The sequence below is a fragment of the Hippopotamus amphibius genome, chromosome 5 (assembly GCF_030028045.1).
Source record: "Hippopotamus amphibius kiboko isolate mHipAmp2 chromosome 5, mHipAmp2.hap2, whole genome shotgun sequence".
Lineage (NCBI taxonomy): Eukaryota > Metazoa > Chordata > Mammalia > Artiodactyla > Hippopotamidae > Hippopotamus > Hippopotamus amphibius.
This window is the reverse complement of record NC_080190.1, coordinates 48,936,188-48,957,662: the sequence shown is the minus strand read 5'-3', so window position 1 is coordinate 48,957,662 and position 21,475 is coordinate 48,936,188. Positions and strand designations below refer to the sequence as shown.

General features: G+C 54.5%; 1 protein-coding gene across 2 annotated transcripts in view; it reads right to left on the bottom strand.

Moving 5' to 3' along the window:
• Positions 1-21,475, bottom strand: part of ALOX5 (arachidonate 5-lipoxygenase) — a 48,704-nt gene that overhangs the window by 1,378 nt on the left and 25,851 nt on the right. The window contains exons 5-13 of one of the 2 annotated variants that reach the window (XM_057737494.1): positions 15,749-15,855; positions 13,593-13,765; positions 9,800-9,946; positions 4,621-4,824; positions 3,762-3,848; positions 1,861-2,039; positions 1,420-1,541; positions 951-1,051; positions 478-648 (exon numbers count right to left, since the gene is read on the bottom strand). In XM_057737494.1, the coding sequence (XP_057593477.1) occupies positions 478-648; positions 951-1,051; positions 1,420-1,541; positions 1,861-2,039; positions 3,762-3,848; positions 4,621-4,824; positions 9,800-9,946; positions 13,593-13,765; positions 15,749-15,855 (1,291 nt within the window). The remainder of the gene's footprint in view (positions 1-477; positions 649-950; positions 1,052-1,419; positions 1,542-1,860; positions 2,040-3,761; positions 3,849-4,620; positions 4,825-9,799; positions 9,947-13,592; positions 13,766-15,748; positions 15,856-21,475) is intronic. The other variant, XM_057737495.1, reaches the window with a different exon arrangement.

Here is a 21,475-nt window from a genome sequence, read left to right as displayed (position 1 = left end):
GTCCCAAAGCGACTCAGATACCAACAAATGCCCTCGGTCTGGGGCTGGCTCAGCTGCCCAGTCGTTCTGAGCAGCCCTGAGCCCATGCCGTGGGGTTGTGTCCACTGAGAGCTGGCTCTGGGATTAGGTTCAGTAGTGCGTGGGAGCGTCTCAAAAGATACCCAGGAAACTCTCAGCCCTCACCTCTGGGATGCCAGGGAGAAACCCACGTGAAAGAGCTTTGTCGATAATGGGGGTGGGGGGGTGTGCCCTTGTGGGGAGCATCACAGTGGAGCTGTTCCCCCTGCTCTCCTGCCCCACCCACCCTGAGCTCCACCCAGACTCGGGCCGAGGACCTCGTGGGCCCCTCCAGCCTTGCAAGTCAGGATTCCTGGCCAGCAGGGGTCCGGCCTGAGCCCTGAATCTCAAAACCCTGGGGTTGAGGCATGGGTTAAACCCTCTGCCTCCCAGAAGGGGCGAGAAGGCCTCCGGTCTCACCTCGTTGTCCTGGAACTGGCTCAGTGCCCACACGGCGCCCAGATGCCAGCAGGAGCGGCCGCGGTCGGGCAGCGTGTCCACGATCTGCTCGATGGTGACCACACCTTTGGCCGTCGGCGGCGGGGCTCGCATGGTTGGGGGGGCATTAGGGATCCAGGAGCACCAGTCGTACTGCAGGGACAGCCATCGATGCAGGTGGGCACCCCCGCGCGTAGCCCTGCCACCTTCACCTTCGCGCCCCCTCCTCCCGCTCCAGCAAGGCCGGGGCAGCCGACGGGTGCCCAGCGTGTAGCACAGAACCAAACCACACCAGGAACAGCCGATTCCTGGCCCCGAGGCTGCCCGGGCTTCCCCCGCCCCCGTCTGCATGTCTGGAAGATGAAGAAGCAGGGCAGCCTGCCCGGGGCCCTCGGGAGCAGTCAGGGTGGCCCTGGCCACCTCCCACCCAGAGGGTGCGCCCTGCCCTTGCCCACCTGGCCGAAGTTCACTGCCGCGTGCTGGGCTGAGGCCGTGAAGATGACCACGGTCAGGTACTCGGACAGCCTCTCTTTGGTCTTGATGGACTTGGGAAAGCCTAAGGCAGAGCCAGGGGCTGGCTGAGGCTCCAACCCGGAGGAGGGACACCCGACTGGAAGACACCCCCCCACACTGGTCCCTGGGTTCCCACACACGAGTGCTGGAGGGCCCAGGCCTGGGCGAGACACACCGGGAGGGGACAGCCGCTTGGCCCAGGTGTTCCTGTTGTTCCTCACCTGGGCTCTCAGGGGACACAAAGTCCCAGAGATGTCCCCATGAGGCATACTGGTGGGCAGGGGGTCCCTTGCGGGCTCTGCCCCAGCTCCGGGTGCTAAGGGGGAGGCCACAGGCCAGCGTCGCCCAAGGAAAGTCAGGGAAGAGCCGAAGAGGGGGCCGGGGTGGGGGAAGGCGGGCGGCAGCCCCCACCTGAGGCCTTCTTGCCCCGCATGCCGTACACGTAAACATCGTTCACGAAGTCCTGCAGCTCCTGGTCCTCCTCCACCACCTGGTCACTCTTGTAGTAGATGTCCACCACCTCGGCCGTGAACCTGGCCCAGGAGGAGAGGCCAGCTCAGAGTGGGTGGCTCAGCCAGGGTGTGCAGAGCTGCGCCCCTGGACCCCAGGCAGGGCCATCAGCGACCCTGTCACTTACTCCAGACTCAGCTCACCACCCTCCCCCACCCCCACCCAGCCCCGGCATAGCCTTGCTCCCCCATCACTGCCCTGACAATGCAGCCAGGCTCCGGCCCCCCGAGTCAGCCGTCCAGGCCCCTGACCAGGTCCATCGGTGCCCACGCCCACTCCTCCTGCAGGCCCTCTGCTGCTGCTGCCCAGAGCGGATCCCACGGCCCCCACGCTCGCACTCACGTCTTGATGGCCTCCCACACCAGGAGCCCATCGTCCCGGTAGAAGTAGTAGGGGATGTCTTCTGCGTTGTCCATGCCCCGGGCCTTGATGTCCTCAGGGAAGCACAGAGAGGTGTAGGTCAGGTTCTGCATGGCCTTCTGCACCATCTGCACGTGGCCACCGCCCCCTGTAGCGTTGGCCTTGAAGGGGAGGGGAGAGAGCGCCGTGAGCTGAGGCTGGCTCCCCGCTCCAGCCTTCCAGCCCCAAAGCTCAGCAGGAGAAACTGTGAAAGGGCAGGGGGATGACCAGGACTCTGGAGGGCAAACCCAGGTCCCATGCGCTGGGGAGGGAGGGATGTTTAACTGGGAGAATGCCAAGGGCAGGCCAATGAGGAGTTACAGGGAGGAGCCTATCGGATCCAGCGCGAGGGGCTGACGTGCAGAGACTGGGGGCAGCTGCAGGAGGGAGGGACAAGCTCCCAGGGCAGCGGGGACAGCTGGCAGGGTGGAGCCTGGATCGCAGCAGCCCTCGTTCTGAGCACAGGCTGCCCAGAGCCTGAGCACTACTCTCGGGGACCTGATCTTTGGGCACAAGACGGGGGCAGATACCAGCCCCCAGGACCCTCACAACTCTGTTGAGGGCCTCTTGTGTGCCTCTTGCATGTGGAGGGCTGGAGGGACACACAAGGAGGGATGCGGGTCCTCATCCCAGCTGCTGAGGTGCAGGCACACGTGCTCGCAGGCAGGCACACACGGTGGCTGGGCGCTCAGGGCACAGACTCTTCAGAGGAGGACTTGGGTGCTGGGGCCCGGACATTGGTCCACAGTGGGTGTTTGACCCAAGCAGGACCAATAGAGTTGCTCCCCGGTACTTTCTATTTGGATGGAAGATGATGTCACTGCATGAGAACTTGAGCTTGGAGCTCGGTGTGATGAGGTCCTGTCCCCTCTCCCACAGGGCTCTCTGTCTATAGAGTCTGTCTGGGAGAGTGAGGCCCACACAGTTTAAAGAGTGGAAGAGTTCCAGCCAGTGGCTTGTACCCTGGGGACGTTATTTGAGTCCCTGGTCCCTTCGTATGAGGAATCACGGTGGGCAGGGGTCACCTGGGGGCTCCGGGCCCAGCACCTGGTGCTGAGGTGGGGTCCACAGGCCAGTGTTGCCCCAGGAAACACAGAGCTGGGAGCTGAGTCTCCCGCACCCAAATATGTCCAGGTGTGTGAATACAGTTCCTTACCAGCGGCAGCTGGTCTGAGGTGGGTTTTGTCATTTTCCACCCAAATGGTGACTCAACCCTAGTGATCATCTGGCAGGCTCACTAATGGGAGGTGGGAAAGGAGGAAGGTTGGGGGTAGGACTGCCTGGAGGGTCCAGGCTCCGTAAGCCTCTGGGGTGGGGGCGTCGGGTCAAAACAGGGGTGGGAGTGCTGCCTGAGAGGATGTGATGAGTGGGTGGGGACCCGAGGCCCTGCTGAGAGGGAGAATGGGCTGGAGCACCAATGGCCTGGAAGGGCTGAGGGTGGGAGGCTGTGCTCAGAGTGATGGGAGGCAGAGTGGGAGGGGAGACGCAGGTCTCTAGTGTGTAAGAGGTGGGGAGCAGATGCCAGAAGGCAGGGTCTACACCTACATGCCAGAGGATGGAGAGGGGAGGGGTGGGAGGAGGTGACAGGGAGACCATGGTGAGGAAGAAGAGTGGATGGTCCTCAGAAGTGGCTGTGTGGAAGGGGAGGACACTGGCCAGAGAACCTGGGAGGCTCCACTCCGAGCACCCTCCCCAGGCCTCCACCCCCGTGGCGCCTCGGGGGTGCTGGTCACCCGAGAGGAAATCTGGGTCTCAGGTCAGGATGGATTCCGCCAAGGTTCTGAGAAGTAGGTGCCTGCTGGGCCAGGCTCTTCCCGGCGCCGAGGTGGGCGGGAGGCACCCACCTTGTCAAAGAGGCCGTACTCGCAGATGAGCTGCTCCCGGGCCTTGGTGTTGATGGCGATGGTGAACCGCACGTGTGCCACCAGGAGCTGGGTGGAGGGGCAGGAGGAGACTCAGAGGAGGCCCGGGCAGGGGCTCCTGACCAGGTCTGCACCTCCTCGGGAACCCCAGGGAGCCTCAGCACCCCCACCCCGGTCCACTGTGGAGGGGCGACGCTAGGGCCCAGGGAGGGAGCGAAGCTAACGTGCTGACCTTCACTGCCGAGCGGCTGCCGGCAGCCTGGGGGAGGCGGCTCTGATGCTCAGCCACAACGGTCGCGATAAAAGTAACAGTCAAGCTTACATGGGGCCTAAATGTGTGCTAGGCGCTGTCTGAAGCTCTCCGAACGTGTTAACTATTGTAACCCTGACAGTGATCCTAGGAGGCAGGGGTACGATCTGAACTCTGTTTTACGGACGGGGACACGGAGGCACACAGAGGTAATCTGAGCCTGCAGCCACCCCAGCAGTCAATGCCTGTAGGATTTGGGAAGCGAGAAGGGCAGGGATAGTGGGGGCTGCGACCTGGGATCAGACAGGGTCACAGTGAACTCATTTGCCTCTTCAGAATCTGCCTTCCTCCCCCAAGGCTAGCTCAAGCTGGAGTCAGGCCCAGGCTGTGTCCTCAGGAACCAGCAGGCTCGAAGCGGCTTCCTTCCTTGGGGGTACCTCTCCCCGTCCCCAGCATCTTTCCAGGGGCCTCTCATGGCCACTCCCAGCCACAGTCCTGTGGGGATGTCAATAACCCTCCTCCCTCCCTTCAGTCCCCCACCCCCACATCCAGATACCCTCTCCTACCAGGTGAGGCAGTAGCGTGTTGTACCTTGAAAATGGGGTGCACGGCAGGCAGCTGGCGGTACATGGCGATGCCAAAAACCTCAGACACCAGATGTGTGCGCAGAAGGTGGGTGATGGTCTGGTGGACGTGGAAGTCGCTGGAGCGCACCCAGATTTTGGCCAGAAGCCAGTCATATTTTGCATCCGACGGGAGAAAAATGGGGTTCTCATGCCCTGGGACCTGGTTGAGCTGATGCATGGGAGAAAGAGAACGCATCACGATGTTTTGCTCCAGACTGTAGCTGTAGAAGAGACTGGCCTCTCAGGAAATTCCAGGAGAATCCCACTTTCTTAAACAGTGACTTCTGAATCATGAGAGGATCATGGAGGAGGGCAGAGGCCCAGCGTCTGTATTTCCCACTCCAGCTGCATCACTTACTACCTGTGGGACCCTGGACAGCTTAGCCTTTCTGAGCTCCAGCTTCACCGTCTGTAACAAGGGGACAGGGTTTACTCACCTCACAGTTATTAGGGGACGTGAATGAAAGGGCATGAAGGCATCAGCAAGGAGTGAGCACCGCATGTAAAGTCTGTGGTCTTCCACCCGCTCCCCATCTTCGGCTCCTCCCTCCTGGTCCCACCCGCTTCTCTGCAGCTGCATTTTGGTCTCCCAACTTTCCCTTCCTCTGCTCTCCCCTTAAACACGCTGTTCCCCAGGCCCTGCCTTGGTGTTCCTGAATTCCCGTCTTGCCCTAGATTAGCAACTCCAGTTCCCGGGGCTCTAGGGCCCGCATGATGCCGTGTCCCAAGTCACTGTCCCTTGAGCCCAGGCCTGTGGCCAGGTGCCTCCTTAGTAGAGGCTGGCTTGTCTTTCCCTTTCCCATTTCAACTTTGCACTGGGGCCAGGGTGTTTTTTTTCTAAAACGTAAATCACATCGGGTCAATGCCCTCTTTAAAAACACTCAGTCACCTTTTCATGCCAGAAAATAATGTTGCCAAACTCCGTGATCTGGCCCTGACGTATCCACGTTTTTGGCCCTCCTTGCCCAAGCCCCTGGTCCCTAGTTTTGTCCATGACAACTGCCTCTGGTATTCCTGGGGCTCTGCCCTAGCATCAGGTGCAGCCTCGGGACCTGATGGCCCCATGTCATGTGCGCCTGCAAGGTTGGTGCTGTCATGACCCATCTTTCAGAGGAGGACACGGAGCCTGGGAGGGGTGGACACATGGGATTAGAATGAATTCTCCAGACGAGTGGTGGAGAGGGGACGAGCCGAAATCCGGCTGTAGGAACTGGGGGCTGAGGCTGGGCCGGGAAGGGGCTGGGCCGGGTGTTAGACTCTTGCTGGGAGCCGTGTGGCTAGAACAGGATGACCCAGGAGGAGAGCTGCCTGAGATGTGGGGAGACCAGACCAATCTGGGTCCTCAAGGTCATGGTAAGTATTTTGGAAGGTAATTTCCCTGTCTCTCCCTCAAAACCAGTTCTGTCAAGTAGAAATACAATGCAAGCCACATGTGGAATTTAAAATTTTCAGGTAGCCCTGTAACCAAGCAGGACCATAGGGGCCTTCCCAGGATAGATGTCCCCTCAAGTCCTCTGCCTGCCTCTTGTCTACAGAAAAACTTTAGCCTCCTAGGCCTTCCCTGAGTTCCAAAGGATAAGTTTAATCAGAGAAGCAAGAAAATGTAGAAAGAAAGGAAAACAGTCAAGGAAGACAAAATAATTGTACTTTAGCCATTAAAACAAAGTCAAGGACTTTAGTTCCTCCTCAAGGGCTATAGATAACATTCTGAGCCATATCCTTGGAGCTGTTTTGCCAATACTGAAACTGCCACTGGCTGGAAGAAGTTAACTGTGTGCTGCCCACAAGCACATAGACTCCAGACTGGTTGGAACCAGAAGGTTGATGATGTTGACTCCGGATTATCTCACCACCAACCAACCGGAAGAATGTCCATGAGCTGATCACACATCCCACAAACCCCCTCTCTCACCCTGTCTTTAAAAACCTTTCCCTGAAAGCCATCCGGGAGTTCGGACCTTTTAACCACTAGCTGCCTTGACTCCCTGCTTGGCGCCCTACAATAAATGCTGCACTTTCCTTTACCACAAACCTCTGGAAAGGAGCCAGCGGTGCAGCTGCACCAGCCACCGACCTTAACCTGAATGGGAACCTGTTCCCACCACCAGCGGCGAGAGCTTCTGTTGGGAGAGAGGAGCAGAGGCAGTCAGATGAGGAGCAAGTACACACTGAGAGAAGAGCAGAACAGCCCTGCTGGTAGAAGGCTCCTCCTTTGAGGCCTGGACGCAAGTAGACGCAGACAGAAATGGGGCTAAGATGTTTGTATACGCCTTTGACAAAAACCGAGGATGAGGGTCAGGCAAACTCCTTCCTGAGCTTCTGTGAGAGCGGCGTGGGGGTGGGGGTGGGGCCTCGCTCCAGGTTTCAGGCGATGCACCTCAATGATGTCGCCGAGGACAATTGCCTGGACAACCTGCAGCTGGTACCGTGCGGTTGGCGGCCCAAAGTCAGAGACCTCCACCAAGTGAAGGGAGCAAAGCTTATACTGACTCACGATCCAGCAGCTTCCCACGGACCCCACAGGGGAGCAGTTCCCGGTGCGGAATGTAACCCGGTACTATAACGCCAACAGGGACGTGGTGCAAGACGAGCACACTTCCAGCACCTTCCACGAGAGCCGTTCCCCACCCTGCGCGACGACTGAGAAGCAGCTCCGGGAGCGCAGCATCTTAGGCTGCTGCCAGGTGGCTCACGACTGCGGCTCCCAGGGCCCGCGCAGGGCGGGCCCGCCCGCAAGAAGCACTGTCGGGAGAAGCCGCGCCCCTTCCAGCCCCTTCTCGCAGCCGCGCGGCCGCCGCCGGGGCCCTCGCCGCGCACGGCCGCAGCGCCCCCCAGGGCTCGCCGCCGGCACTCACAGCCGGGAGGCGCCCGCCGCGGCGCGGCTCCTTCCCTCTGCGTCAATGTGTTTGTAAAGTCGGGAAAATGATTTTGAGGCGGAGGGCATGGCCGGCCTGGGGGTGTCGGGGATGTGGGGGTGTGGGGGGGGCTGTGTGGGGGGCGGGGGCGGTGGAGGGCTGGGGCACTGTCCTGGGAAAGCTCCTTAGGGTCCTGCTCAGTTACAGTAATAAAAGTAAAAACAAGCAGGTGAACTTTATATGAATCATACCAGGAGGAGTCAAAAATTATCCGCACTCTGCTTATATTAAAATTTCTGCTGGCCGCACTGTCTTATCAGCTGCTGTCTCCCCCCAGTCCCTGCTGTGCAGGTGTGAACGAAAATGGATGCCCCACTTGTGACGTGCAGGAAAGAAGAGCAGCGGGCAGTGATTCGTTTTTTGTGGTCTGAGGGTGTACCTGGTGCCGTTATCTATCGAAGACTTTGTGCGCAGTATGGAGAAAGCGTTTTGTCGGAAGAAGTGTGTATGAATGGATACAGGAGTTCAAGGAAGGTCGCACAAGTTTTAGCCATCAAGGAGCCGGACACCAGTCCACGTGAAGGCGTGAAGACAGCGGTGCATTCACGGCTCGCAGCTCGGCCTAAAACATTTTTTAATGAGGAATACGAAAGCTTGTTGACAGATAAAGTGTATTGAAAAGCAAGGAGATTATGTCGAAAAATGATGTATTTGTCTTTTCCAAAAGTTAATTAAAATAAATTCTACAGCCAGAGTGCGGATAATTTTTGACTCATCCTCGTAATTTGTTGGTTGTAAAGGAGGCATAATACTCCATGGTCTGTCTCTGGAGGACAGGCTGCTTCGGAGGCACCTGCCCGTGGTGAACGGGGCTCCTAGCTCTGCTTACTTCTCCATCACCTGTCCCTTTACCTTTTGCATCAGTTTCTGAAGAATAGGGCTTCTCTCTGATAACAGGCTGGGAATTCTCTGGGGGAGAGGTGCCCCAGAGACTGGGAGACTGAGGCAGGAGGACATAAACTCTGGAGCCAGACGACCTGGCTCAAACCCCAGCTCTGCCACTGACCGACCCTGTGCCTCGGTTTCCTTATCTGCTTAAAATGCTTGGTAGCACTAGTGCCCATCTACTCAGAGGCTTATAGTGACAATTACATAAATAAAGGCATGTTTCCTGGTCTGAAACCCTGATGGTCAAAGGTTTCAGAATCCAGAATTTTTAGCATTTTAGCAGTGTGTACGTTTCATTATGTGACCCCTCTCTCTCCCTCCCTGGGTCTGGGGCATCACAATATTTGACACTCAAAAATGTTAGTATTTCTGCAGTGAAAAATATGCCTTTCACACTGAGTGGGAGAAAGCCTCTTAAATAGTCTCTCCTATTGGTACAAAGCAAACTTTGCTGCCAATGAATTTGCTACAAATTTTTGAAAAATCTAAGAGCTTCAGAATTTTTTATATTTCAGAATCGAGGGTAAGGGATTGTGGACTGTGTTGGCAAACCTTTGCTATAGTCTTGGCATGTGGTTAACATCCGGCAAAACTCGCTGCTATCATGCCCATGGTCCCCCATGCCTGGTTCATGGCTGACTCAAAGTACTATTTGCTGAGTGCTTGTCTGCTTTCCCCTTGGAGGCCCCTGTGCAGCCTCCCCTCTTCAAGCACCCATACCTCATCCTAGCCTGGGTGTGGTTTCGTGCTGTCTGCATACCAGCTCCCACAGTGTCCCAGTGGCCTGGTGCTCTGAGAAAGCAGATACAGCCAGGAATGGGGAGAGGTGAAGCTCTGTCCCTGAACGGCTCCCCTCTCCCCCTCCATTGTCCTTGGTGGAGACAAGAACCCCAGGAGCACTTGAAGGGAGCCTCTCAGGCCTGGCATGGTTCCTGAACCCCACGGTTCCCCCTCGGCGGCCTTAGTTTCTAGCTCATCTCACAGCTGCTCCTGCCCAGGTCCTGCTGGGGTTTTGATTCAGGTCTGGTCAGTATGCTGGGCGGGGAGCGCAGTTTACTACCCCAGGGCAGGTACCCCCCAGAGCCAGAAAGTTCTCAAGGGTATCTTGGGGGGTGGAGCCCTTTCTGCCCCTTGTGGTCAGCCCTCCCCACGACTGGCGGGAAGCCCTAAGTTCTTGTTTTTCCTGTCCACCAGTCAGAGCCTTCCCCCTTCAGCAGGAGACTCAAGGCAGAGCTGCCTCCTCCTCCCGGAGGTTCTGTGGAGCCACCCAGGGAGTCCTCCCTGAGCCCTGGCTGCTGAGGGTGGAGCCACCCAGGAAGAGAACAGGGCCCAGTAGCCTACCTGGATGGCAATGGGGACAATCTTGTTGGCCAGATTCTTGTACAGCAAGCAGATGGGCGCGGCCAGGAACTGCAGAGTGCAGGGGTCTGTTTTGTTGGCATCAATGCCATCCAACAGCTTAAAGTCCACGATGAAGATGTTCCCTTGCTGTAGGAGGCAAGAGGAAATATATCCAAATCAGTTTTAGCCTGAGATGGACCCAGGAATCAGGCCCAGAGGGAGGGATAGGTGGCTCTGGTGGCCATGGCATCTCAGTAGAGTTCAGAACTTATAAAGTTCTTTGTCCTCTGACTCAAAGGCTGACTGACATCAGTTTTCACAGGTTGTGGTGGGGCTCAGTAAGGTGAAGGAATGGCAGTGGCCAAATCCACACTTGCTGCACCTGAAGTCTGCCTGACCCTTATGAAAGATGTTGAGAGACCAGCTACAGTGATAGTTTAAGAAGAAGAAGGAAGACAGAGTTTAGATGAAATAGATGAGAGAAGTCAAATGCCAAGAGTGATGCTGCAGGACTCCACTTACAGAAAGTTCAAAGCTGGGTAAACTCAGTGTCAGAGCCAGGAAAAGGGTCACCCTTGGGAGGAGAGATGGAAAGGGGGCAGGTTTGTAGATGGGAGGTTCTGAGGGGTGGGGTCTACAAAAGCAGGTGTCCACCGCCTCAGGAGGGGCTTGTCAGGGCCAGGGGAGGTCTTTAGTGGCGGGTCTTCAGGGGTGAGGAGGTCTACAGAGGCAGGGGGTAGTCTGCAGGGCTTGCGTGTGTTCTGTGTCCTTTTCTGAGGCTGGTGGCACGGTGGGGTAACTTGGTGCAAACTCATTGAGCTTGCTGCTAATCCTTTTTCGTGCCCTTTTCCGTAGATATCATACTTCAATATAGAACAAAAATGCACCTGGAATTTGGACAAGGTAGAGAGCCGCCCATCCCAGACTACACTTGAGTCCCCTAGACTCTAGGGGACTAGCCTAACCTGATCACAACAAGGGCTCCTTTCGCAGGGCTGGGGCCGGCTCAGGCCAGAGCTAGAAGAGTTCGGGTGGAGAACAAGCGCCGTTTCTTCTAAAGCCTTTCATGTTTTAAGCAAGAAATGGAGGCAGGAGTTGTGGTCCGGCTGGGTGAGGGGGTCGGGGTTTACAATACGGTAGAGACTGGTCAACAGGTGCTCGGCAGTTGCACGTCCGCGACTCTGCCTGCAGAGGGCGCGCTGTAGCCATTGCGCTCACACGTCCGGAACCCCGGCTGAGAGGACCAAAGCCTAGCCACCATCTTCCTCCTTTTCAGACGCGGAGGACGCTGGCAGTTGTCTGACACCAGTGATGAGCTCTGAGCAGTCTACCCAAGATGTGTTTGGGGCAGGAATGGGACGGGGTCGGGGAAGGAGGGGATGGTGCCCTCGGCCAGCCAGGGAAGAGGGTGGGTGGGGAGAGGCTGCTTCCAGGAGACCAAGTGATGGTCCCTCAGGACACCTTGGCCAGAAGTTGGAGACACGCAGCCTGGTGGGTCACACGGTTGGCTAGGTTTCTGTGATGGGCTGTACAAATGGACTTTCAGAGCTGATATGGCCATCAGTGACCACTGTGCAGAAGAAATGGCTGCCAATCAAATCTTGAGCGGACCTAGGTTATTTAACCTGATGAATGACAGGCTAAAGGGAGGTCCTGGGAACCAGGAGGGCTGGATTTGGGGCCGCCTGCTTCTCTGTTATTCCAGGCCACTTCCTCTCTCTGGGCGTCAGTTTCATCCTCTGGAAGGTGAGAGGACCAACCCTGTCTTTCAGTTCTGCTCTTCTAGGTTCTGTTGAAGGTGGTGGTGACCTTGCCCGTCTGGTGTCCCTGTCCTCTTCTTTTGGTCAGCACAGTCAATTCTCCTGACCATAGTGACTGGTTCAGGGAGTTATCTCACCACTCAAGTTGGACCCATGACACTTGCTGGAAGTGTTGGGAAATAGGGACTTTCTTTCTGGGATCTGGTAGTGTTTGCTAAAATGGCGGAAGGTAAGTCTGAAGCTGTTGGTGGTCATCTTTACCTCCACAAAAGGACACCCTCCTAAGAAAAAATATCTAACAGAGGCAGAGAATTGAGGAATTGAGAAATGAGGTCAATGGATTATCTGGACCTTGGACCCAGCTATGCCTGAGCTAGTTTGCTGTGCTTATTGCTGTTGCCTCAACCAATGCATCTCTTAGATGAAGTAGATTTTTGTGACTTGAAACCACAAAATCCTAATATAAAGTCTAAGAACTAAAGGGCTCTCGAGGAGTTGTGGCGATGACTCAGAAACAACAAGTGGGCTAGAATCTCTCTATTCTTATTGCAAAAAAAAAAAAGAAATTGCATAGGTAAAGAGTAAAAAACAAAACAACTTAGCAATTTCAGTAGGCCACGAACTTAATGAAGGTCATAAGATGCTGCCAAAGAGGGGTAGCAGAAGTGACTGTGGGAATTAAGAACCTTATCATAGGGGATGGAGCAATGTATGTGTAAGAGATGGGTGGTGTGGTGTGTGTGTAAGACTCCAAGTCAATGGTGGCTATTGGCTTATTGCTTCACCACCAGAACCACAGCTGAGCATCAAGACTGTCACTCAAAGGAAAGATGACCATTGTGGTGGCAAGGACTCCTGAGTGGAGGCTGTCCCCCTGCCAGGGTGGCTGGGTGACAGATGGCCGCTCAGTCCCTTCCAGTTCTAGGATTCTCTGGCTTTTATGGTTCACTGATTCTCTGATTTGAAGTTTGAAACCAATAGCACTGAATCAGTGTTACTACATCCAGCAATTAAATCTACAGAAGAGCACTGCTGTGTGTGCCTGCCTGCATAGGGACAGGGTGTCACCTGTCCATATGACCAGGTAGAGCAGGAGCCCTGCCTGGGGACTTCACATGGGCAGGTGGCCCTCCAGAGTCAGGTGGGCAGCGTGTGAGGGCTGGGAGATCTGTTCACGGTGCCACTGACCATCCTTCTGCTGCTGGGGCCCCAAGGTGAGCTGAGCAAGCAAGACAGGGTGACTGCAAGCAGCAGAAGGCCACCTAGACACCTGGGGGCAGGTGGCAGGAGGCCTGCGCATCCTGGCTCTAGTGGGAAGGGGCCAACTGATGGGAAACTAAGGGCTATTCCTGGAGCCGCAAGCTCCCGGCATGGAAGGTGGCTGACACCAAGTCCCACCAGAGGAGGAGGTCTGAACCCTTTCTGTCTCAAAACTACATCAGTCTTGGAACCGGAGAGGGCTGACCCTGCAGGTGAGGGCCAGGAGAAGTGCTGGGGAGAGAGTGAGGACAGAAGCAGATGACTAATACATCTAATTAGAAAGTCAAAAGTACCATCAGTTTCCTTTTTTTTGTTTGTTTGTTTTGTTTTGTTCTGATGCAAGGCTTGCTTCTTCTTCAGTTTCTTCACCTTTGCAAAGGTGGGTAGCAATTGATGGTCCTGTGTGTAAATAAAGCATCTCTCACAATGCCTGGCCCACAACAGGCCTTTAGTTAGAGGGAGCTCTTTTAATTATAATATTGATATTGAAAATATGGATATTATGCTCTCAGACCTGAGCATCATGGAGAAATATGTCTCAATTCCTCCACCTACTTTCGACAAGACAGTTTTCATAAATGCTCAGGAAAATGAAGAGGCCACTTCACCGAGGGCAGCTGATCTTGCCATCAGCCAGATGAGCCTGGAGATAGTGGCTCGGGGGCTGTCGAGCACTGGTCAACAGGAAGTGGTTTCTGCCCAACAGAGTGTGACCCAGACATCTGAGCTGGGCCTCTGGCCTGGCCCACCGTCTCCAGTTGACGAGGTCCTACCTCGACCTCCTGCTCCAAGGTGAGCTGCCGCTCCAGGCTGCACTCTACCATTTCTGTGGTCACTGGGAGATTCTCCGGCAGCTTCGTGCAGCGCTGGATCAACACAGGGTTGCAGCCATTCAGGAACTGGTAGCCAAACATGAAGTCTTCCTGCCAGTGATTCATAACCCGCTCTATGGGGGAAAGAATTGCAGCTCAGCCTGAGTTCTGAGCCAGGCTCAGGCCTTCCTGATGCTGGCAGAGGGCCAGAGTCCCTGCTGGGTCCCTGCGCAACTGCTTGACCACAAGGTCAGGCCATAGCACCACCCCATCTTCCCTGAGCTCTCCCTCAGTGGCTCAGAAGGTTCCTGGGGAACCCCTCTCTCAAGCACAAAACCAAAAATAGACAAATGGCATTGCATCAAACTAAAAAGCTTCTGCACAGCAAAGGAAACAACAGAGTGAAAAGACAACCTACAGAATAGGAGAAAATATTTGTAAACCATGTATCTGATAAGGGGTTAATCTTTAAAATATATAAGGAACACCTACAACTCAATAGCAAAAATACCAAAAACCCGATTAAAAAATGGGCAAAGGATTTGAACAGACATTTCTCTGGAGAAGACATACAGATGGCCAGCAGGTATATGAAAAAATGCTCAACATGACCTATTACCAGGGAAATGCAAGTCAAAACCACGAGATACCACCTCACACCGGTGAGGATGCTATTATTAGTAGTAGTATTATTATTAGTAGTATTATTTTGTTATTTTATTTTATTTTATCTTATTTTATTTTTAAGCTCTTTATTGGAATGTGATTGCTTTACACTCTTGTACCAGCTCTTGAGGTACACCAAAGTGAATCAGCTGTATTTATACATATATCCCCATATCCCCTCCCTCCCGCGACTCCCTCCTGCTCTCCCTGTCCTGGCCCTCTAAGGCATCACCCATCATCGAGTTGATCTCCCTTTGGAGGATGCTATTATTTAAAAAAAAAAGAAAAAAAAAAGACAAGTGTTGGCGAGGCCATGGAGAAGTTGGAGCCCTTGTGTATAGTTGGTGGGAACAGAGGATGCACAGCTGCTATGGAAAACAGCGTGGAGGTTCCCCAAAAAGTTAAAAATAGAACTACCATATGATCCAGCAATCCCATTTCTGGGTATTTATCCCAAAGAATTGAAATCAGGATCTTGAAGAGATATCTGCATTCCCATGTTCATTGCAGCACAATTCATAACAGCCAAGATGTGGAAACCACCTAAATGCTCACCTACAGAGGGATGGATAAAGAAAATGTGGTGTATACACACAAGGGGATACCATTCAGCCTTAAAAAAGAAGGACATTTGCAATATGTGACAGCGTGGATGAAACTAGAAGACATTACACTAAGCAAAATAAGCCAATCACAGAAGGACAAGTGATTCCACTCATATGAGTAATCGAAATTAGTCAAACTCATAGAATCAAAGAGCAGCTTAGCGTGGTGGTTGCTAGGAATTGGGGGGAGGGGCTGGGGGAGTAACTAATCCATGAACATGAAGTTTCAGTTAAGCAAGATGAATAAGTTCTTGAGGTCTGTGGTACAACACTCTACCTATAGAAAAAAAAAAAGAACCCAGGTCCTTATGCCCAGGAAGGAGGGGCCCCAGGATGAGGGAGAAGGAGGGGAGCAGGGGGGCATCCTGGGGAGGAGTTTGTGAAGGCAGTTTTCCCCCATGCTTGTTTCCTTTCTGTCTCCCAATCTTTCTGTTGCCATGTGGTCCCTCCTGTGCCATCCCTGGCAGTTACGATGCTACCGCTCTACTAAACACACCCGAGTCCAAAGGAACCCATTGTTGCTTTCATGTAAATGCTTAAAAAACAAGATAACTTCTGCCTTTTCTCTGTTCAGAAGCATCATAAATGATGGATTTGTTTAAAGAAAAAGTTTTGATAATTTGAGACGTTCGATGGTGAAATGAGGTTAAGGGGGTTCAGCCTTGAACATCCAAGGAGGAGAAACCGCCAGTCACGAAGGTGATCCCCAGCGGAGCGCACTGTGTGGGGCCAGTTGGTGCCGGCCTAGGGGGACAGGAAGTCCCCGTGTTGGAGCCGGTGGGGCAGCCCTTCCCGAGCCCAGGCAAGGCTCCCCAGCACCACGAGAGCCCCCAAAAGCACACTCACCAGAAATAGTGTTGCTGATCCTGACGAAGATTTTCTCAAAGTCGGCGAAGTCGCTCCAGGAGGACTGGAACATGTGCATGAAGCGGTTGATGAGCAGGTTCTCCATCCTGCGGACCGAGACACGCGGGCCCTCGCGCGCGCTCCGGCCCCGCCTCCGCCGGCCAAGCCCCTGCGCGCCCGGGCCTCACGGGGCCTCCGGGGGACCTGAACCCAGGGCAGCTCCAAGGGGACCGCTGATTGGCCTTGCGGAAACCAGGTCAGAAACCGGCACCCATGCCCACGCTCTTCCTTCCGCACTTCCCCTAAGAAAGTGACTAGTCGCCTGCCCTCGACAACAGTCTACAGTGCTCTGTCCCCACTCACACGGGCTTTGGTCCGTGCCTTCATTCATTCATTCATCAGACTTTTTGCCGCCCCCGCCTGATGCAAGCTTCCAGGGACAGAGCGCTGTTATCTCTATGAAGCTCTCTCCCGAGTCTTCTGGATTTGGGGGTGGGGTGGGGTGAGCAGTTCAATGGAATTTAACCCTCATTTACATTCTGCCTAACCTTGGCTCTTTGCCTGGTGCTGAGCAGGACAGTTTCCAAATATTCATTACACAGGAAAGCAAACTAACCCAGGACAGGAACTTGCTAAATTCAAAATGCAGGCTGCAGGCAATAAGGAGTGAGATCTGAGAGGCCTGAGCAACCCCCAGCAGGTCCTGAAGGAGGCGGGTGTGGGATGTGTCTGGGAAAGGTGGAGAAGGTGGGAAGAGGCTTCCCAGCCTTTCCTACAGAACTCAAGCAAGGCGCAGGACCGGGGTGTGGGAATTCTGGCCGGTGCTCATCGGGACAGCCCCTGCCTCAGTTTCCCGCTCAGGCTCATGCACCGCTGCGACTGATGAGCAGTCACCTTGTTTCCTCCCCACCATCAGTGCCCGCTGCCCACTCCTCCAGGGTTCAGGTCTCCCCACAGGCTCCGTCTCTTGTATGTCCTGTCCTGGGGGCCTTGGCATGCGTGATTCCGTCCCTCTGGAACGCTCTGTGCCCCTCTTTCTTCTCCTCCTGAGCATATGGGGTGAGTGTGTCTGGAGGGCTTGTCTAATGAACCCCACTCCTCCTTTGATCTCATGAAGCCCCTGCCCCTCCCCACACCAGGCTGGGCCTGTGATGTTACCTCCCCAACGCTGATGGCAGATTAAGTACACACCCATTTACATGAAAACCTGCCTGCTGCCCAAACACCAGGAGGGCGAGGGCGGGTCTGCATTGCCCGAGGAGGCCCAGGCTTCCGGTGCTGGAGGGCTCAGGCGGCATCGTCACTGACTGTCAGGGGCCTGGGACAGGGGACCTTCCTGGTGCTCCTCCAGTGGGCTGCCAGTCCTGCCCACCCAACCCCAAGGGTGCCTCCCCCAGGAAGCTGCCCTAATGGCTAGGGCCCAGCACCATCCTTGCATTTACTCCTGGGGCAGTGAGCTGGCCGGGGGCTGAGCGTGTCACGGGAAGGTTTGGGAATCCCGAAGCCTCCTCACGCCTTCCCTGTCTCAGCATAATCAGAGGTTTGGGTGTTCTGCCCGGAGTGAACCTGGCTGACGTGGACAGAGGGCACTGTACAGCATCTCAGGGGAGCCACCTGTGAGCGCGCATGAGGGCAGCAGGTCCCAGTGACCAAAGACAGGGACTCAGCAAATAAGAGGGAGACGCTGGGGACCCTCCTGGTCCTGCCGGGCACGGGAAAGGCACCTGACACAGAAGATGACACACCTGCCTGAAGACTCCTCTTTGGGTCCTGCCTCAGTTTAGCAAATGCTTCTCTGCTTGGTACTGGCCGTCTGGAGACCTGGGAGCCCATGCGCTTGAGGGAGGGTCCTGGGGCCAGGAGGCCAATGACCTCTATGAGTTGGAGACATCAGCTGCCTGCAGGTTATGGAGACGCTGTGAGGCCTGGAACATGCTGGAGCACAGCCTGGGCCATGGTGGCTGCACATAGCAGGTGCTCAGCACCTCAGAGCTGGAGAAGAACGCTGGCGTCATCCTGTCTGGTATCATCTTCACTTTTATCCAGCCCCTCATGGGGAAGGAGGAGCTTTTACACACATACTTATTTTACACACATGCTTATTGCCTCACCACTCACCACTGCTAGGCAGGCCTCTGGGAATGCCCTCAGCTAAGTTTCTACCAGCAATGCTACCTCCTTCCTCAACCAGCATCCCAGCCCTCCTGGTTAGCTGAGTGTCCTGGGACAGAAATCCTTGTTAAGGTGGAGGACTAAGCCTCTAATGACCTCTGGTATATGGGAGAGGAGAGGCCTTCCCAGGCCTGTACAATCCTCACAGCCCTGAGGATGGCCCAGCACCAGATGGTGCCCAGAAACGAGGTCCCGGACCGTAGGGCATCTTGCAGGGAACTGGGAGTGAGTCATAGCCCCACGTGGGTCACGAGTCTCTCCAGCTGGGTCTCTTTGACCTCAGAACAGAAGGTTGGCACTGAACACAGGGTGGGGTGTGCAGTACTCTGCGGAAGCCACACAAACAGCAAGAAGTGGAGTTAAGAGAAATACATCTGCAAGTCATCGAGAGGCAAAATATTGCTGCATACTTACAGACCACAGGATATTAGGGACTTCAAAGATCTGTTATCACACAAAGAGGAACCTGCGGCCAGAGAGGGCACCGGGCTTCTTGGAGGTCACACAGCCAGGTAACAACATGGTCAGGTAATGGCACAGCCAGGTAAAAGCAGAACCAAGTAAAGACACAGCCAGGGGGGAGCCCATGCTGAACCGCTTGCTGGCCTGGACTGGGCACCAGCAACAAGTATCGTCTCTAATTACCCTTTAAAAGCACGAGGTCGCCTTATTTGGACCCTGGAGAGCAGTGGTTGTTTCAGACTCTAGCTGCGCCATCTTGGGAGAGTTATTTGTTTTTTCACCCGTTTCCTTCCAATAAAATGAGGCCATTGTTGCCTAACTGCTAGAATGAGGCCGAAACAGGGCTCTCAACATCAACACGCCCCCAGACTGGACTCATCTTCCCCCCACCTCTTCCCGTCCAGCTTTCCTTTCTAATGACCACCCCATTTTGCCTACAAGCCAGATGCACAACGTTGAGGGTGCCTTGGGTTCTCCCCTCAGCCTCTCCCCATTTTGACCTGAATTTCAACTGGATCCCAGGGCAACCATACCACATCCCAAAGTCCTCCCTGTTCTCCCATTCCTTGTCTTTGTTCAGCCACTTCCCCACTGCCGGGCTCATGCCTCTGACCCTCGAAGGCTGCCAGGTCAAGCTTCTGCAATGTGTCTCTGGCCTGCTTCCCTCCCCTCTCCGTTTCTCATCCTACAATGCAAATCCAGACCTCAAGGAGAAGGATGGCCCTTCAAAGAGCTTCCCCACCTGACCTCATCTGATGAGAAGTTGCAGTGGGTGAGGGTCCGAGCACCCTGGTCTTCGCTCGAGGCCGGTCACCTCTCTCAGAACTCAGTCACTTTTCTGCACTGTTCTCATCTACTGGGAAGGAAGCTCTCTTTCTCAATTTCCTTTGAAGGGAACATTCCCTTACTAGTCCTGTCAACCTCCTGCAATCAAAGCTCCAGGCTGCAAACAGTAGTGGTGAGTAAACAAATAAGCTGCTCCTCCTTTGATGCCACCAGGAAAGTTCACAATCTACTTGGTTCTGTGAGCAGGCCCAGCCACGTGCGACCTTTACGTGTGATGCTCTCTCTGCCAGAGCATCCTTGTCCCCTTTCTCTAGGCCCCCACTTGTCTGGTAGCCGCAAGGCCATGCCAGGTGCCCTTCTGCTGTGAAGAGTTTCTGGACCCCATAATGAGATAACCCCAAACAGAGGAAGGGTACCTCTATGAGCCTTTGAGGGCAGGGGCCGATCTGAGGGAGCAGGATGCTCAGCAGGTGATGATGGAGAAGTGGGTCCTGGCTAGTCTGACCTCATTACTAGGAATGAATGAAGAGCCTTCAAGGGCTTGTAGAAAGAGCCTCCAACAAATTATATGTGCACTTGAGAATGATCTTCCAATTTCTGTGTGGGATAGAGCCTGGGGAAGCAGGTAGAAGAATGTTCCTGAACATCCCAGGGAGACATGGCAGAGTGGACACGGTCCCACATTCACCTGGATGGAGGATGAGGCCAAGGGAGGCATCGAGGCCAGTAGTTTCGACCCTGGTTGCACGTTAGAACCCCCCAGGGAGCTTTCAAAATATACTCATACCTGTGCTGCAAATGTTGGCTTCACAGCCTGACTGGGGTGAGGTGGTGTGGAATCTTAATATTAAATGCACACTCAGGCCTGAGAACCACTGATCTAGATGCTGTTGGCCATGACAGGGATAAACGAGAAGGAAGAGGTAAGTGTGTGATTGTGTGTGTGTGTGTATGTGAAGTGAGGGCCTGTGAGGTGGCCACAAAGGCCACACTCAATTCATTCTGACAGAGTTTACTGAGCAGCTGTGCACTGGGCTCCTGAGATACAAAGATGACAATGACCTTAAGGAACACTGGGCAGATAAGACAGGCACAGCCTGGCTTTCACTCCAGCATCCCTCCACTATCCATCCATTCACCATCCACCATCCATCCCTCCACCCACCATCCACCCACCATCCATCCCTCCACCCACTATCCATCCATCCATCCATTCATCCATCCATCCACCATCTACTATCCATCCCTCCACACACCATCCTTTCAATCATCCATCCCTCCACCACTACTCCGCAAAGCAGTATCATCTCCTCTGACATCACTGCCTCTCTATCATTATTGTTTTCTCTCCAAACTGCCTCTTTCACAAGGGTCTACTGTCCTGCTTGTTCCATCCTGGTCTGGGCTCTGCTCTCCTAAAGTCACATGTTTTTGACTCGATAATGCCAACCCTTGGATGGGAAATGAGACATTTAATTGCCCTGAAGTTTCCAGAGAGCCAGATGTTGGGTACTGCTGCCATTACTAATCCAGCAGTTTGGTTTTAATTTTTCTCTCCATTTGTTCTCGATAGTAGCAGGGAGAAAAATCTCCAGTTTTGAACCCCAACAGACCTGGATTCAAATCCTGGTTTTGCCAGTTCCTGCCTAAATGGCCTAAGGCAAATTCCTTGACCTGGACCCAGCGGAGCCTCAGTTTACTTACCTGGAGATAGTTAAGAACAGTATCTACTTCCTGGGGTTGCTGTGAAGGTTCAACCAGATGACAATACACAGAAAGCACCCACACCTACAGCCTGGCACTTAGTAGAGGCCTGATAAGTGTCAGGCTCTTTCTACTTCCTCCCTTCCTTGGAGATGCAGCCTCAGGGAGGCAAACGCTTCCGGTTTCTCTGGTGTGAGGGGATTCTCTGAGGAGCCGGATTGTAATGCTCTGTGTGTGTGTGTGTGTGTGTGTGTGTGTGTGTGTGTGTGTAGGGTTTTTCTCAAATGTCCCAAAGAGGAAGGCCTGGAGGTGTGGCCTCCCACTCTTTCTTTACAGAAGTTCCACCAAATGAGGCAACTTCTTGAAGGGAGCAGCTATGCCACTAAGCATATGTTACCACAGAAACTAACTGGGGTAGTTACCTGTCTGCCTCCTGGTTATGCCAACCCAAGGGCAGTGCCCACCCTGGGAGACTCTCACCCTGGCGGTTGGGGGTGCTGGCACCGGGAGGTGCTGAAACTCCTCAGGGCCGTCCAAGGAAGGTTGCGCGACCACGGGTTTAGGGTTTTCCAGATCTGCATGACTGTGAGAATTCCCTAAAGT